The sequence below is a fragment of the Trichomonas vaginalis genome, chromosome V (assembly GCF_026262505.1).
Source record: "Trichomonas vaginalis G3 chromosome V, whole genome shotgun sequence".
Classification (NCBI taxonomy): domain Eukaryota; phylum Parabasalia; order Trichomonadida; family Trichomonadidae; genus Trichomonas; species Trichomonas vaginalis.
This window is the reverse complement of record NC_067207.1, coordinates 8,232,682-8,247,734: the sequence shown is the minus strand read 5'-3', so window position 1 is coordinate 8,247,734 and position 15,053 is coordinate 8,232,682. Positions and strand designations below refer to the sequence as shown.

The 15,053-nt window shown below is 36.7% G+C and overlaps 4 protein-coding genes and 2 pseudogenes across 6 annotated transcripts in view, besides 5 other annotated features; 2 read left to right on the top strand and 4 right to left on the bottom strand.

Annotated features, from left to right (window-relative positions):
- TVAGG3_0299240 (WD repeat-containing protein 11 family) overlaps window positions 1-19 on the bottom strand; it is a gene marked incomplete at both ends in the record, with an annotated part of 1,827 nt that extends 1,808 nt beyond the window's left edge. Inside the window, one exon of the mRNA XM_051229466.1 lies at window positions 1-19. This exon is cut by the window's left edge and continues 1,808 nt beyond it. Within this exon, the coding sequence (XP_051099196.1) occupies window positions 1-19 (19 nt within the window).
- Window positions 20-88: 69 nt separating this feature from the next.
- On the top strand, window positions 89-2,227 carry TVAGG3_0299230 (WD repeat-containing protein 11 family; the record flags this gene model as incomplete). The annotated part of the gene is made up of 1 exon (XM_001310238.2): window positions 89-2,227. One exon carries the CDS (start codon window positions 89-91, stop codon window positions 2,225-2,227), a length of 2,139 nt encoding a protein of 712 aa, XP_001310239.2.
- A 602-nt stretch (window positions 2,228-2,829) lies between these two features.
- Window positions 2,830-2,857: a terminal%2Cinverted (terminal inverted repeat of Mariner transposon ID:TVAGG3_0299200).
- Window positions 2,830-5,111: a mobile genetic element.
- Window positions 2,926-5,031, top strand: TVAGG3_0299210 (annotated as a pseudogene). The gene has a single exon. A coding segment is annotated over exon 1 (2,106 nt).
- Window positions 4,387-4,530: a mobile genetic element.
- Window positions 5,084-5,111: a terminal%2Cinverted (terminal inverted repeat of Mariner transposon ID:TVAGG3_0299200).
- Window positions 5,112-5,277: 166 nt separating this feature from the next.
- Window positions 5,278-6,185, bottom strand: TVAGG3_0299190 (annotated as a pseudogene). Its single transcript has one exon — window positions 5,278-6,184. A coding segment is annotated over exon 1 (907 nt).
- Window positions 6,186-7,359: 1,174 nt separating this feature from the next.
- Window positions 7,360-12,175: a mobile genetic element.
- TVAGG3_0299180 (protein of unknown function, DUF4106 family) lies at window positions 9,489-11,096 on the bottom strand (the record flags this gene model as incomplete). The annotated part of the gene is made up of 1 exon (XM_051229465.1): window positions 9,489-11,096. One exon carries the CDS (start codon window positions 11,094-11,096, stop codon window positions 9,489-9,491), a length of 1,608 nt encoding a protein of 535 aa, XP_051099195.1.
- TVAGG3_0299170 (protein of unknown function, DUF4106 family) lies at window positions 11,129-12,118 on the bottom strand (the record flags this gene model as incomplete). Its single annotated transcript, XM_051229464.1, has 1 exon — window positions 11,129-12,118. The coding sequence occupies one exon, from the start codon at window positions 12,116-12,118 to the stop codon at window positions 11,129-11,131; it is 990 nt and encodes a 329-aa protein (XP_051099194.1).
- Window positions 12,176-15,053: the final 2,878 nt, after the last annotated feature.

Below are 15,053 nucleotides of genomic sequence, written 5' to 3'. Positions count from 1 at the left end.
TCTCCAATCTCAATCCCATACTTTAGATAAATCAGAAAAAATCGTAGAAATTCAACATCATCCCCATATTAGTAATATTTTATTAATTATGCTTGAAGGAAAAATACTTACGTTTAACATAGCGACCAAATCTGGCCGAAATCTTGTAATCGATGAATCATCCCAATCATCTTTCCATAAACTGCTTCCTTCTTTAACAAATGACAACGAAATTACAGTTTATGGTCAAGACTCGTCACTCAGTATCTATATCTGTAACGAAGACTACATTTTTACAAAATCAGGAACAATAAAATTGAAAAGAGAGCTGTTTGACTTAAAATCGAAGTATTTACCACTATCCGCTGCATGTAACCGTGCACTTCCCGAGCGATACATCGCGTTCTCTCCATCAAATGGCTTAGTTATGTTTGCCATAAAAGATGATATACCTTACGTCATCGCGCAGTCTCAAATTATACCACAGATACCAACCTGTTACGATTTCTACGACGGAATCCTTGCTTTCGGCACTCCAACCGGAAAGATAATTTTCGCAGACGTTTCAGAAGGGAAATACACACAGAACTACCTTGCATCCAGCACATCCATTGAAAAGATCAAGTTCCTTACCAAAGATGTCCTTCTGTGGTACTCAAAAACCGAGTGTGGATCAATAAATCTTCCCAAGCGCCAAGTTATTCCAATCCACACTCGCCTTGGCCCTGCCACAGACCTAATATGTTCAGAGGAGCTCGGCGTTTTCGTCCACGGCAAATACGACCTTGGTATTTTTTATGATGTCAAACAAAAGCCGATGACTCTTCAAACATCCATCACCGCTGTTGCAGTCCAAGTATCCAGAATACCAGCAACATGTTTCCAAGGCGATACTCCCAATTTCGCCGTATTATTATCTACCGGAGAAATCCAAGTCTACACATACAAGAACGGCATAGCACAGATGCCTGTTCTGAGGCTGCGTAACTCACGGGAGAACTCCAGGACAACTTGTCTTGCTTGGAAAGGCGATTGCATCATAACTGCTGACACAGACGGCGTAATTATGTTTTACGACTTTGCTTTCGGTACATCGAAGCAAACATACTCTCCTTTCATCGACATAGACAGGATAGAGTTCGAGAGATCATCCAGCGGATTGTACGTACACGCGAGAGACGGAAAATTTGGTTTTTCACTTGAAAAAGTGGAAAGTTGTCCTTTTTCTGTTTCCTCATTCGCTGTAACAGGAAATGGACTCGTCCTCGTCTCCCCGCTCAATGACGAAGCCGTGAAATTCGTTATTGCAAGAGACTGGAGATCTGTAAAAAGAATCACTTCACCTGCCCTCTTAAAACCGCTAAAAACCGCCCAGCAACGGTTAGAGCTTATGGGTGAGCAATTATTAACGAATCCTACTACAGGAACATGGTCAGAAGCACTTCAAATAGCTGAGATAGCTAATGACCATGGATTTCCAACTGATTCCATTATTTGGAAGTGTGTTTCACGTAGTTTGGGAGGTCCGAGGTTGCAAGCACGGCATTCCATGTTTGGAGGGAAAGAAGAAGTTGTTTCCGCGTTGAGGATTCAATCTTCTCTGTTTTCTCCTGCAGATACTCCGATTTCTGCCATTTTCAACTTGTTGTTCAAGTTCAGAATGGGTGATAGAAGAGGAGCTGTCGAAGTTTTCAAGAGTCTCTCCAACAAAAGCGAGTTCACAATAGTGGCAAGCATTTGTTCGGCGTTGCTTCTCGGTTACGAAGATAAAATTTTGCCACAAAACGTGACAGAATTTTTGATAACAACCGCTGTTCCACTTTTTGCACAGCACAGATTTATAGAAGGCTGTATATTGATGCATTTAGCTGGCGCTAATCTTTCTGCCGCAAGATATCTTCAGGACAACGGAAGATGGGAAGATTCTGTCGAAGTCTGCAAATTGGAAGAGTTTTCGAATGAGTCGAAGAGTTTGTTGAGAAGAGCCGCCCACCACTTCTTGGATACTGGAAATGCAATGAACGCTTTGTTGCTGTTCATATCAATAAGAGATTTCCATCCTGCTTTGGCAATTTTGATGCAGATAAAATACAAAGCTCTCGCGTTTCATTTGATGATGTTCTTGGATAGGGCTGATGTAATTAAGCCGTACGACGAAGACACTTCGAGATACGCAACACAGTTTGCGGATTTGGATACTTTGAGACAGGATATAATTGTCAAATATGACAAAATAATTAAGAAATAATTTTATTTGTATATTTATTTTCTTTATTTATAAAAAAAAGTCGAAAAAAAATGAAATTGTTTATATCGCATTTTCAATGATCTTTCAAGCCAGTTGTCAGATAGAAAAAAATTACGCATTTAACAAAGTTAAAGGGGAAAAGCATCCTGAAATTACGAAACATTTTAAAAAAAAATAAAAAAAAAATAAAGTGGGAAAGTCTGGAAATGATATGCTATGTATTGTAATTTTCAAAACTCAGCTTTCTAATGGAGCTATCACTTGTTACGTAAACTATATATATCGAATCAAAAGTTTGCCATGTTGTAATTTGATTTACAAGACATGATTTAATTAAAAAATAAAGGGTTTAAAATATAAAATAAAATATTTATCAAAGAAAAAAAGTTAAACTAAAAAATATATCAAAATAAATATTATATTAATATAAAGAGGTAGCAGTTTGACCAGCTGGATCTGTGATAGAAACTGTAATTTTAACCGTTGAGTCTTCAGAAATCTTTGAAGGAGCTGCAATTTGGAAAATTGTTTTCACTTTAGGAGAATATAATTTTCTCTTAAAATATACAAAAATAGTAATATCAATACATGTGTATAATATATAGGGTGTCCAAAGGTGCGTTTAGCACAGCGCTCTATATGAGACTATTAAAGGAGATATATGCTGATTATAAATATATAATAAAAAATATGAATATATGTATATGATGAGTATGTTGTATTTTGGCGCCATGCCGGGATATAAAATGAATTTTGAGACAAGAGGCGGTTTCGCGGGAAATTTTGGCGGGATTTTTTTCATTTTTTTAATGAATCATAAAGAAAACATCCTCGCTCTTGCAAAAAATGCAAAGACTGTAAAAAAATCTACGAGACATTGGTAAAATGCTTCGGTATGGATGCTCCTAGCTATTCCACTGTAACGTATCATGTTAGGATGTATCACTTCATGAACAAAAAGGCGCCCATCATAAAAATTGACAAAAAATCGCCGGATCAAAGAAAAATCAAAGCAATTCTTCAAGCGCTAGATGAAGACCCAAGAGCATCACTTAGAAGGATAGAGGAGATGACAAAGATACCACGTACAACAGTCAGTTATTATCTGCACAATTATTTGAACTACAAACTAGCGTATACACGTTGGGTTCCGCACAACCTTAATTCAGTTCAAAAAAAATCTAGAGTCCAATCTTCGAAAGAGCTCCTCTCTATATTGGGTGCGTATCAATCCAAGAAGTTTCGCTTTTTAGTAACAGGGGACGAGTCTTGGTTTCAATATGCAACAGAAGCCAAAATCATATGGATCCCGAAGGATGAAAATGTTGTAAACGAAAACGATAAAAACGGTTTGACAGTAAAGTGACACTTTACATGGCAAAAAATAGAGCCTTACTTTTGAGATACTTGAGATTGAAACTGAATCTTATGAGGCGGTGATCTTGAATCACTACCTCATAAGGTTCAGTTTCATATAAAATTTGTTGCAATTTGTTATTCTTTTGCAATCATTTCTTATAAGATTTTACATCTTTTAGCGGAGAATGTTTGTTATCATGTATATATTATAAATATCTACACGATAACGAACATTCCTCGCTAAATTGCTGAGAAACTTTGAGGAAATGTCGAACAATTTCCTCAAAGTTTCTCAGATTTATATAGATCACTAGAGTCCCCTAGGCACTGATTCTGGTTCAGTACCTAGGAGGCTCTAGTTCTTTAACGAACTGATAAAATGTTTTTAAATTTTTGGATATTGCTACCTGTGAAGCACTGACTTCAAGTCAGTACCTCACAGGTAGCAATTACATTGAAAGATGGGAGAAACTTTGTCGAATGTTAAACTATTCGGACAAAGTTTCTCCCATTTGTAGTGGAGATGGAAGGCTTTGAGGTATATTGTATTAATATATACCCCAAAGCCTTCCATCTCCACTTGAAAGTGTCCAAACTTTGGGTTAATAGTTTGCAATTAACCCAAAGTTTGGACACTTTCTAGAAGGAATTGGAGGGTAAGAGATATACATTCATATGGTATATCTCTTACCCTCCAATTCCTTCTTAAAATGGGAGAAACTTTGTCCGAATGTTAAACTATTCGGACAAAGTTTCTCCCATTTTAAGAAGGAATTGGAGGCTATGAGATACTGATGAAATGTCAGTAACTCATGGCTTCCAATTCCTTCCTAAAACTCATAAAAGTGGACATTACATGCATATAAAATTTGACATGTAAAGTCCACTTTTTGCGAGCGGGGATTTGACTCCGTCAAATCCCCTTTTTCGTTTACGAGAAAAATCCGCAAACATTCCCGAAGAAAAAAATTGACACACCAATGATGATGTTGTCGGTTTTTTGGGGCGTAAATGACATCATCGCAATTGATATTCTTCAAAAACCTAATACGATGAATGCTCAGTATCTAATTGACAATGTTCTTACTCAAATTATCAATTCTGATGAGTTTGAGAAATCCAAACAACAAAAACAAAAGTTTGCAATTCATTTTGATAATTCAAGAGTTCACAAAAGTCATAAGGTAATGAATTACTTGGTGGAAAACAATGTCAAAGTTGTTCCAAACCCAATTTATTCACCTGATATTGCACCCTCTGACTTTTATTTATTCGGCACGCTAAAAAAGAGAGCTGAAGGACGCGAATTCGCGAGTCCAGATGATCTTGAAAATTTTGTAAGAGAGCAATTTGAGCAATTTTCTCATGATGATTTAAAGCGTGTCTTTCAAGCCTGGATCGATCGCTGCGAACGCGTGATTGAATCCAATGGTGATTATATTTAAATAAACTTTATATATATGTAACTTGTTTATTTCTATTCGCAGTATTCAGGTTTGTGCTAAACACACCTTTGGACACCCTATACTTTAAAACCATCGTGACAAAATTCAAAAACGAAGAGTTCTTCTCTCCAAATTTTTTTCAAAATCAAAAAAATGAGATAAAAAAGTACGTTTGGAAAATTCATTTTTAGCATTTTAGGAATTTTCTCACTTTTCTTCCAAATTGACATCCTTAATTAAATTAAATTACACATTAACACCGGAGCCGGAATCATCTTGGATATCAGATGATGATTTATCTTTAGATGGTTTCCTGCAGAAAACGAAGTAGATGATGAGAATAATAAGGATAACAGCAAGAAGAACGCCAATAACAATACCAGCCTTCTGTCCACCAGTAAGTCCACTATTTTCAGGTGTTGGAGTTGGCTTGGAATCATCAGGGCTTGGTGCAACGTATTGTTGTTTCTGAAGTGAAACCTCTGTTTCAATGATATTGGATTGAGCTTGATCTTTGGATCCAGCTAACCTAATTTGAAGTTTAACTTTCCCATCTTCTTTGATATCTTCATACTTTGGAGCTGGAATGTTGAGTAGATATGTTTTGCCTTCGTCGGCATGTAATTTCTTAATTGCAGATGGGGTTTCTACTTCAGTTACATTGTCGTCTGGGAGATCTATCCATTTCTGATCTGCATAGAATCTATATTGGAAGTTTCCTGTCTTTGCCTCAAAGTGTTGTAATGTAACTTTAACTGGAATATATTCACCGGCCTTGAATGGTCCTGTATGATTTTCAGCAACAACAGTTGGCGCAGATAAATATGGAGACGTTCCAAGAGAATATGTAACATTGCCGGTACCTAACTCGGATGTATGATTGGCGGCGAACTCAACAACAACAAGTAACTTTGTCTTATTATGATCCTCTGGAGCGTTAACTTTGAAAGTCCATTCTGTCTTGTTCGTGCTTGCTACGGCTGTTGCAGTGCTAACATTTTGTGATGTTTTGACGCTAGTGACAGAGGCGCTGGAAGCGTTGCTTTCTGTTGCAAAGAGATAATATGTCTTTGTAATTGTTAAGTTACTTTTGAGTATGATTTTGGCTGAGTATAAATTGCCTGAAATTACTTCGTTGCCATCGTTGTAAAGAACTCTATCGATAACTGGTGTGGAGAGTGTGTCAGAATATGTAACATTGCCGGTACCTAACTCGGATGTATGATTGGCGGCGAACTCAACAACAACAAGTAACTTTGTCTTATTATGATCCTCTGGAGCGTTAACTTTGAAAGTCCATTCTGTCTTGTTCGTGCTTGCTACGGCTGTTGCAGTGCTAACATTTTGTGATGTTTTGACGCTAGTGACAGAGGCGCTGGAAGTTGCTTTCTGTTGCAAAGAGATAATATGTCTTTGTAATTGTTAAGTTACTTTTGAGTATGATTTTGGCTGAGTATAAATTGCCTGAAATTACTTCGTTGCCATCGTTGTAAAGAACTCTATCGATAACTGGTGTGGAGAGTGTGTCAGAATATGTAACATTGCCGGTACCTAACTCGGATGTATGATTGGCGGCGAACTCAACAACAACAAGTAACTTTGTCTTATTATGATCCTCTGGAGCGTTAACTTTGAAAGTCCATTCTGTCTTGTTCGTGCTTGCTACGGCTGTTGCAGTGCTAACATTTTGTGATGTTTTGACGCTAGTGACAGAGGCGCTGGAAGTGTTGCTTTCTGTTGCAAAGAGATAATATGTCTTTGTAATTGTTAAGTTACTTTTGAGTATGATTTTGGCTGAGTATAAATTGCCTGAAATTACTTCGTTGCCATCGTTGTAAAGAACTCTATCGATAACTGGTGTGGAGAGTGTGTCAGAATATGTAACATTGCCGGTACCTAACTCGGATGTATGATTGGCGGCGAACTCAACAACAACAAGTAACTTTGTCTTATTATGATCCTCTGGAGCGTTAACTTTGAAAGTCCATTCTGTCTTGTTCGTGCTTGCTACGGCTGTTGCAGTGCTAACATTTTGTGATGTTTTGACGCTAGTGACAGAGGCGCTGGAAGCGTTGCTTTCTGTTGCAAAGAGATAATATGTCTTTGTAATTGTTAAGTTACTTTTGAGTATGATTTTGGCTGAGTATAAATTGCCTGAAATTACTTCGTTGCCATCGTTGTAAAGAACTCTATCGATAACTGGTGTGGAGAGTGTGTCAGAATATGTAACATTGCCGGTACCTAACTCGGATGTATGATTGGCGGCGAACTCAACAACAACAAGTAACTTTGTCTTATTATGATCCTCTGGAGCGTTAACTTTGAAAGTCCATTCTACTTGTTCGTATTTATATCCAGTGAAGATAGAATAGAAGTTTGGAGATGGTGTATAGAACTTTATACCTCGAACTGAAAAATCTTCTAACTTTGACAATAAGATATCCCAAGCATCTAACATCTTCCTTCCAACTTGTACAACTTTTATTTTCTTAAGTTTCTGTCTACATTCTTGTTCAGACACTATTGTTGCTCTTGGTTTGTTAAAGACAACATCCCATTCTTTCATGACATAACATTCTGGGGCAGAGTCAACATAAATGACTAAACGTTTCAAATTCTCGACTGCTTTGTTATAGTCTCGAAATGGACACATATTTCTGAATGCTTGGAAGTCATAAAAATCTGAAACATCTATTCTGTACATTTTTTTATAAAATAAAAAAAAATATTTTTTTATTCTTGAGCTTGTTGTTCCATTTGTTCCATTTGTTGCATTTGTTGTTCTTGAGCTATTTGTTGTTGAAGTTGTTCTTGTAATACAATACTTTCACCAGTTGCATCTTCCAATTCGAAACTTTCTGCCGTCATTGACAAATACATAGGACATAAAAGTTTTACAGGAACAAAGTTTGCGTCAACTAAGGTTAAGTTTATGTTTGCTAAAGTGTTTGAGTTTACTAAAGCTGAAAACTCTGCATTCGAATGAACAATAGGCAAACCAGCAGAGAAAGTATTGTTTATACGCATAAGTATCTTTTGGTCATAATAGTTTCTGTCGACATTCGAATAACACTTTGAACCTAAGTTTGAAACAATATATAAGATTGGTGTGCTTAAAGTCAATGGAACAGACATTCCTTGTATGACACCTTTTCCTGTTATAGGAAACTGTTGGTAGTAAAAACCAGATATAAGTTTTGTATTATAACTCATATCGTTTATAGTAAACTCAGTCGGACATTCAAACATAATGAAACCTGCTCTAGTTGCAGCACATGTTACACCCGTCCTTAAAGTATTAAATAAGTCAACAAAACCTGTTGGTGGTATATCTGAGTAAGTATCTTCAAAGGAGTATTTTTTACCATTCACAACAATAAAGTCTTCTGGTGTCAAAAGAGCAAAACAGGCTTTAGTCGTCATTGTGTTTAAGGTTAGTTTACAATATCGTCCTTGAGGACTTTGTAAGTTTGTTGTTATAGAATTATATGACTCAGGGTTTTTAGTCGTAATAGTATAAACCATTATGTCTTCTGCCATTTACTTAGCAAATAAATTTTAATGAAATGTTGTGGTCGTCAAATATTTTTATAACGTCTGGGAAACTATATTTTAAGTTCAACGTTTCACCTCCTTTCATAACGTATATCTTGTCAATGACATTATATGAAACACCACAGCAACTAATGTCGGGTTCTATTTCTTTGATGTTTATATCGTCTGCCTCTGTCAAAAGTTTCAATAGTTCTTTCAAAACTTCATGAGGTGCAATGACATATGAGTTCACTTTTACAGGGTTGTGTTCGACCAAGTTTAACATTATACTTAAAGCTTGACAAATCTTCTCCTGAGTTTTAAGTTTGTCTTTCAGTTGTTGGTAGTCGTTTCGAATATCTGCAACAGAACTTAAGTCTCTGCTAACTTCAGGATATGTTGGTTGTTCTTTTACAGGAACTATTGTTATACCATCTTCGTCTTCGTATGGTTTCCCCACTTCAACATCTCTGTCTTTGACATTGACAACAACACTTTGACTGTTTGTTTGAGTTGGTGAATTTAACTTCACATCTGCCACCGCCATTAAACCTTTTGAAACACTTACACTTCTATTTTTCGGAAATGACATTTTACTTAGAATAAAAAGATGGACGTATTCAGATATCTCTTCGAATTGAAGCAAAACAAAGTTTACACACACAAACAATACAAATACATTGACAGAATAGTTCTTTACACAAACAATGGAAAATGTTATAGAATAGCAGTCTTTGCTGAACCTAAATATTTTCATAAAGCAAAGAAAGTTGGTATAACTGAAATGGTGAAAGTTCTTGAAGCAGACAAAAATATAACTTCAAAACTTACAGATATTTCTAAAGGAAAGTTTATAATACAATATTATGTCAAAACTGGCGTACTGTCAATATTTGACGGAGAGAAGTCAGTTCAAGAACAACTTACTGACCTGCTGCCAAAATCTGCTCGATGGAAGCTGTCGTTATGCCAATCTGAGGAGCCCCAGCAGGTTTCATCGAACGAATTTTCAAAAGAGCATCTTCCGTGAAAAGTGCTATTGGTTTTGTAAACTTCTTTGCTTTCAATTCATCTGGACCGTCTCTGTCACCAGTATATTGTATTTGAACTGTACCAACAGTTGAAATACCACCCATAAAGTCTTCTGAGTCAGCAAATGGAATGCCAAGCCAAAAGTTTGAACGGTCTCCATTTGTATATTGAGTTTTTTGACCTCCTGTATGGGTCCATACTTTCACATATGGCATAATAGAACTTTGCATTTCAGGGTTAATGGTTGTTGTGAAGTTGTTGTTAAAGTTCATAGCATCTAATGTCAAGTTGTATGACCTCATATCCTCAACTGTAGAATATTCTTCTCTTGGATAATATTTGCCATCTATGTTTATATGATATTTAATACCAGGGTTGTAGAAACAAGAATAGTCATTTATAGTTCGTCTGAAAAGAACAAACATAGTATCTGCATGTTTCATTGCAGTTGTTAAGGCAATATCTGTTCTTGCACCTGGGTCAGCACTTTGGTTTCCAACTTCACCTGCAAAGTCTTTGACAGATATTTGGTGTATAGGGAACATAAGTGGAACTGCAATATATTTGGCAGCTAAAGCATTTGAAATATCTGGGTCCAACATATAGACTGCAAGTCTGCTTTCTATTCTCTTGCATTCAAATTTTTCGCATGTGAACTTAACTGGGTCCCAAGCATCTCCAGCAGCATTGAAATAATAGTTTACTTCAGTGTTGAGGTTTGAGAAACCAAAGTCTAAGTCAACTTTGTCTTTGCAAAATTCGGCGAATGACGTTTTATTTGTTCCCTTTACGTCTGTAAGAGTGAATGGGTCTTGTGTTGGTGCAATGACTAAGTTATTTTTGCTTGGAGTAAGTTCGATAGAAATTTTTCCTGCCCAGTTTGGCAAGTATCTTAAAAACCTGAAGATGAGGAAAGATGACAAAGGAACTCTAAGTTTCAGTTTTACTTTAGTGGCAGCAGTTCCATCTGAACCAGAAAGGTTAACATAAACTCCTGGAACGTTAGGGTCAAGTCTTCTTATTTTCTCAATAGTTGCATACTGGTCTGTTTGTTCTCTAGCTTGTGGTTGTACTGAGTTTCTTAAAGCGAACCATTCATAGTTTGCCCATGTTACTGTTTGAACTAAGTCAGAGTTAGAATATATCTTATATCCCATGAAAACTTCTGGAGCATATTGGTATCCGACATAGAAAATTCCATTGCAACCTTTCTTTTCAGACAACTTGGCAGAAGGTTTTATTTCAATGTCTTGTTCCACGTATAAGAAAGAGTTGTCAATAGAAATAATATGAAACCTGTCGCAAGCAATATCTACTGTTGTTGAAGAACCTTCTCCAAACTCACCTACGTTTCCATAAGAAACAGCAGTTGTATATTCGTAAGTTCCAGGAACTATTTCTGACCTTCTAATGGCATTGTCGCATTCGTTATACCATTCGGAAACATTTCCATTCATGGCATCCAAAACTGTTGGCGTTATATTCTGAGCGGCGTACATTTCATATGGGTAAAAATATAGAATAGTTGGATTTATATGTCATAATAGAACCCACTCGGACCAAGCTTTACTTTCTTCCTGACTGAGTTTTTAACTCTTCTTTTTCCTTCATTGCCACTACTTTCACTAGATGAAGTTACTTCTTCACTACTTTCACTTTGTTCTACTCTTCTCTTCTTCTTTGGTGTCGCTTTTGGTAACTTGCCCTCTGCTTCAAGTTGTTGCATCTTTGCCTCATGTTCACCTAGTATGTTGTAAATTTCCCATGTCCTTTTTGCCTTTGGGCTCTGGTCGCCCATCTCAGGTAACCTATATCCTAGAAAGATTTTGTCATAGTTTGTATTTGAGTCTTCGCGTATTGTTTGCATGACTCTTTCCTGAGTTTCCGGTTCAAGCTCTTCAAACAGAGCTTGTCCATATGGAATAAGCTCGTTTCCAAATATATGTTTTTGTAGCCATTCTGGTTTTCTTTCCATGTTACCAATAATATCTTTTGTGAATGGGAAAGCTTTTACCCAATGTTTCAGTCTTTCGTCATTTATTTCTGTAGTTGGTTTTATTTTGTCAAGGAACATGTTTTTCAATACTAACATTTCATTTGGTACTGTCCATTTGAGTTTTCTTAAATATTCATCCCTTCTCGGTTCATTGTCTGCAAAGTAAGTTTTTATGACATTTTGTAAACTTTCGTTTGCAAGGTCATGTACAATAGGTTCTCTTCCTTCTCTCTCCCTAACTGTCTTTCTAAACTCTTCACCAAATATACCATCTCTATGGTTCTGTGTAGTTCTTTGAGATAAATGTTTTAGAACGTCAGGTGTTATATTTCCATCAGCCATGTTCATTTCATACTGGTTCAAAATATCTGCATCTTTCATATCTTTCAATGGCATTAAAGCCGCGCTGAAAATACCAGCTATATCTGGTTCACCATTCACTTCCATTGCGTCTACAACTTCTTGGAATTGTGGTTGTAAGTTTATGAACCACCTATCCGGATTAGCTTTATGACCCCATCTCATTGTAGTTCCATAGTCTGCAGAAACAAAAGTAGGTTTGTTTCCATATTGGTTAGGTTCTGAATGAACTTTAAACAATGTTTCATTTCTATATGTTTTGTTGAAATTTAACCTTTTATTTTCACCGAGTTCAGCCAAGATTGAACGTTATATGGTCGTAAGTAAAAAGGATTGTTGTATTTGCGTACATTATCTTTCAGTACTTCCATTCTATGCTGAATATTTTCATCTGATGTTGGAGTCTTTTGTATGTCGGCAAACATTTTTCGATATTCTTCTACTATGTCAGCCGAATTTTTTTTAGACTCTTGAAAGATTCCATATTCACCTCATACTCTTGTTGAGGGTCAAGATTTTTCGGCTGTTCCAAATCTTCATCTAGTTCTGTGAGGTTAGTTTCCAAAGGAGGACTTGTTCGTTTCCTTCAGGCTCTTCTAGCTGTTGTTGCTGAACTATTTCTTCCATGTCTGGTTGTATCTGAACTTCTTCCTGTTGAGTTTCTTGTACCTCATCTGCTGGCATTTCATATATTCCGAGACCGTTTTTAAACAAGTTCCCTATCTAAGTCATCCGGACTCATAAACCTTTCTTCTTTCGTTCCGTCTCTATTTTTTACGCGTTTCATGAAGAGAGTTGAATTGTCATTTAGCTCTGACACCAAATATCTCGGAGTAAATTCGTTCATGTCATTTGGATGATATGCTATTAAATCATATCCCTTAGCGAGCTTGTATTTTCCAGGTTTGAGATTATATCCGATTTGATGCTGAACCATAAAGCTAAATAGGTTCGGGTCTGTATTTCCTTCCTTGAACTTTCTAATAGCTTCTTTATATCTGTCACTAAAGTCAAGAGTATCTGGGTAACCATATCTTCCTTAAGCATTTTTAAGAAATCTTGGTTTCCTTGTTCTCTACTTCTTTTATGTCCTTGCTCTGTTTGTGGTTGTTGTGCTGGTTGTGGAGGTGGTTGTTGTGCAGGGTTTTGAACTGTTGGTTGCTGTGCTGGTTGTGGAGGTGGTTGTTGTGCTGGTTGTTGTTGTTGTTGTGGTGCTGGATTTTGAACTGTTGGTTGTTGTGTTGGTTTTGGTGCATGCCTGTGTCTGTGTCCATGTGACGATGTAAATGTTTTAGGTAGTCCTGGTGCAGGTGCTTCTCTTGGAGGGTTTGGTGGTATATAAGTTCCACTAGCTAGTATATAAGTTCCACCAGCTGGTATATAAGTTCCACCAGCTGGCACATATGTTCCATCTGCAGCATAATGTCCTACCTGACTTTTCGTTCTTAAGAAAGCATTTACTAGGTCTCTTTTGGTCTGTTGTAACTCTTTTTCTTGACTTTCCACAACAGCTGTTCTAACGGCGTCATGGGCACTTTGAACTGCCTGTCTCGTTGCTGCATCTGTTATTTTCGTCATATTTTGTGCTACTTCTTTTAACTCTTTGTCGAAACCTTCAGACTTCAGTTTCTTTCCAGATGAGAAGTCGTTCACTAGTTTCACCTTACTATGAAGAGCTTCGAAGGCGTTCTTAAAGTCAGCATTCGTTAAAGCTTCATTTGAACTGTCTTCATCCGCTTGTATTTTTGTCCTTATTGACCCTATAAGTTGGGCTGCTTTAGCGTTGGCTTGGGCGTCTAACCAGTCATTATTAGCTTTTATATATTCTGCGCTTTTCATTGCCTTTTGCATGGCTGCGTCGTTATTTTTACTTTCTTGTGCTAAGTTTTCATACTGTACGGTTTGGTTTTGCAACTGTAAAAGTTTTTCTGCCTTTACATTTGCTTCAACTTCTTTTTTATACTCATCGCTATCCATATATGTCTTCAGGGCTTTTTGTTTTTATTTCTTCATCTTTCAGTACTTTATATTGAGTAGTATGGTTTTTCAAATTTATAACATCTTGTTCCATTTTTGCTACTTCTGCTGCTTTTTCTGACACTTTTTTCGCATATTCCTCTGTACTTAGTTCTTTCAGTTGTTCTTCTTTCTTCTTTTTCTCTTACGTTTAACTCATTGAGTTTCTTTGTGTGTCTGTCATATTCTAGTTTCTTTTCGTTTTCACTTATTTGTTTCTGTATGTCTATGTTTGACTTTTTGACATCTGTTATTTGATTTTTGAGTGAACTCAAATTCATTTGACTTTGAGGGTTATAAGCTGTTCCGTCTGCAGCTCCACCATAGCCTGCCATTTTCGCTAAAAGTGCCGCTCTTAAACCTCCACTCTGTGCACCAATAACTCGGTTTAAAAGCATAGGGTTGCTTGACATTTGTTGCAACATAGTGGGGTCATTCAGCATTTGTTGTTGCAACTGTTGTTGTGGTGTCAGTTTTACTATTGGATGTTTCAATGCTCCCTTCCTCTTACGTATATTCTTACGTAGCTTACGTGGCATTTTAAGTGAAGTTAAAAAGCGGTTTTATACTAAACATCTTCGGGGCTAGAGGGCGCAACGCGCCTGGAAGCCCCACTACCTTTTTTTTTTCAAGTAGATGTGATTTGATTCTGTACAACTAAATATTAATATATTTAAAACATTGTAGAATTAAAATTTTTGACGATATCAATTTATAAAAAAAATGCAAGCGAATCCTTTTAATAAAGCTAAGATACGATTTGCTTCACTTTGTCCACCTAGTAAAGTGTTCAACACAGGGAGCATGGACTGGGAAGCATGTGGGCTACTTGCATTAGCCGGTAAAGGCACAATTTATCTCTATAAAACTACTAAAAATGATATTTCTTTCTTATGATCCATTGAAATTCTAAATTCTAACATAACTTGCCTTAAATTCCACTATGAGCTACCTTATCTTGCAATTTCAGACGATTGCGGAAGAGTTTTGTTATGGGATTGTGAATCAGGTCTTACACTCGGAATCACTCGTCAAGTATCTGAAGCTCAGTATGTATCGGAGCTTCAATGGTCCCGTAAAATCG